This window comes from Nannospalax galili, unplaced genomic scaffold (assembly GCF_000622305.1).
Source record: "Nannospalax galili isolate Female #2095 unplaced genomic scaffold, S.galili_v1.0 scaffold851, whole genome shotgun sequence".
NCBI classification, from domain to species: Eukaryota; Metazoa; Chordata; class Mammalia; order Rodentia; family Spalacidae; genus Nannospalax; species Nannospalax galili.
This window is the reverse complement of record NW_008330578.1, coordinates 863,389-864,485: the sequence shown is the minus strand read 5'-3', so window position 1 is coordinate 864,485 and position 1,097 is coordinate 863,389. Positions and strand designations below refer to the sequence as shown.

Genomic DNA, 1,097 nt, shown 5'->3' with positions numbered 1-1,097 from the left:
AGAGAGAGAGAGAGAGAGAGAGAGAGAGAGAGAGAGAGAGAGAGAGAGAGAGAGAGAGAGAGAGAGAGAGAGAGAGAAGAGAGAGAGAGGAGAGAGGAGAGAGGGAGAGAGAGAGAGAGGAGAGAGAAAGAAGTAGATCAAATGCAAACAGATAGGGCCTGATGAGGTGGAGGCTTCCTGTTCAAGTGGGTGGAGTCCAGTGATGGGGTGTAACTAATTGAGGGTGGGGCTAAAGACTACGATAGCCTAGATGACAGATGAGTGGATTTCTAAAGACCAAGGTCATGGACATACGTGTTGTGAGTACAGCCCTTCCAGAAGGGACCTGCCAGGTGGACAATGAGCAGTGTGTAACGGTGAGTGGAGACTGGAAAGAAGATGAACAGGGTTTAGAAACAAGAGGGCAGAGCCCCTCCAGCCAAGTTCTCTTTCCTCTCAAATGCCAGAATTGGGGATCGGAATGGCAGAGAACCCCACTGAACATCTCCACATTCTTCCGTCCCCCTATTCAGTTAGAGAAGACAGCCATAAAGATTCAGTCATGGTGGCGTGGCAACTGTGCATCGGACACTACTACATGCAACACTCAGGGCATGGGTCATCCAGTGCTGGTGGAGGTCACTGCAGAACAAGACCTTGGAGCAAAGACGGTGCTTGGCACTAAAACTCTACAAATGCCGGGAGTGGGCAGTGGTGAAGGTACAGCCCCACATCCGCATGTGGCAGGCCCGCAGACAGTTCCTCCGGGCACACCAAGCAGCCTGCATTATCCAGGCTCACTGGCGCTGGGATGCCAGCCAAACCCGAGGCCTGATTCAGGGCCATTATGAGGTCAAAGCCAGTCGTTTAGAGCTCAACATTGAAATCATTATGACCTAGGATGCTGGCAGAACCAAGGGGGCTGGATCTATCTCCCAATAAAGACACTTACTGACCATAGACTTGCCCTGTGGAGATTAGACCCACAGAGAAGATTCAGCCCCTGACTTTCCTGTCTTCCACCCAGAAAGATTCCCTGATGTGGCACAGTGCCCATGTCCCCAGGGACCCATCTTAGAAACCTGCCTGCTCTTAATATCACACTTAGCCAGTTTTGC

General features: G+C 51.4%; 1 protein-coding gene across 1 annotated transcript; it reads left to right on the top strand.

Moving 5' to 3' along the window:
* Positions 1 to 250: 250 nt before the first annotated feature.
* Iqcf6 (IQ motif containing F6) lies at positions 251 to 879 on the top strand. The gene is given in 3 exon segments (XM_008849697.3): positions 251 to 356; positions 513 to 556; positions 558 to 879. Coding segments are annotated over 3 exon segments (465 nt in total). The 5' UTR covers positions 251 to 257.
* The last annotated feature ends 218 nt before the right edge of the window (positions 880 to 1,097 follow it).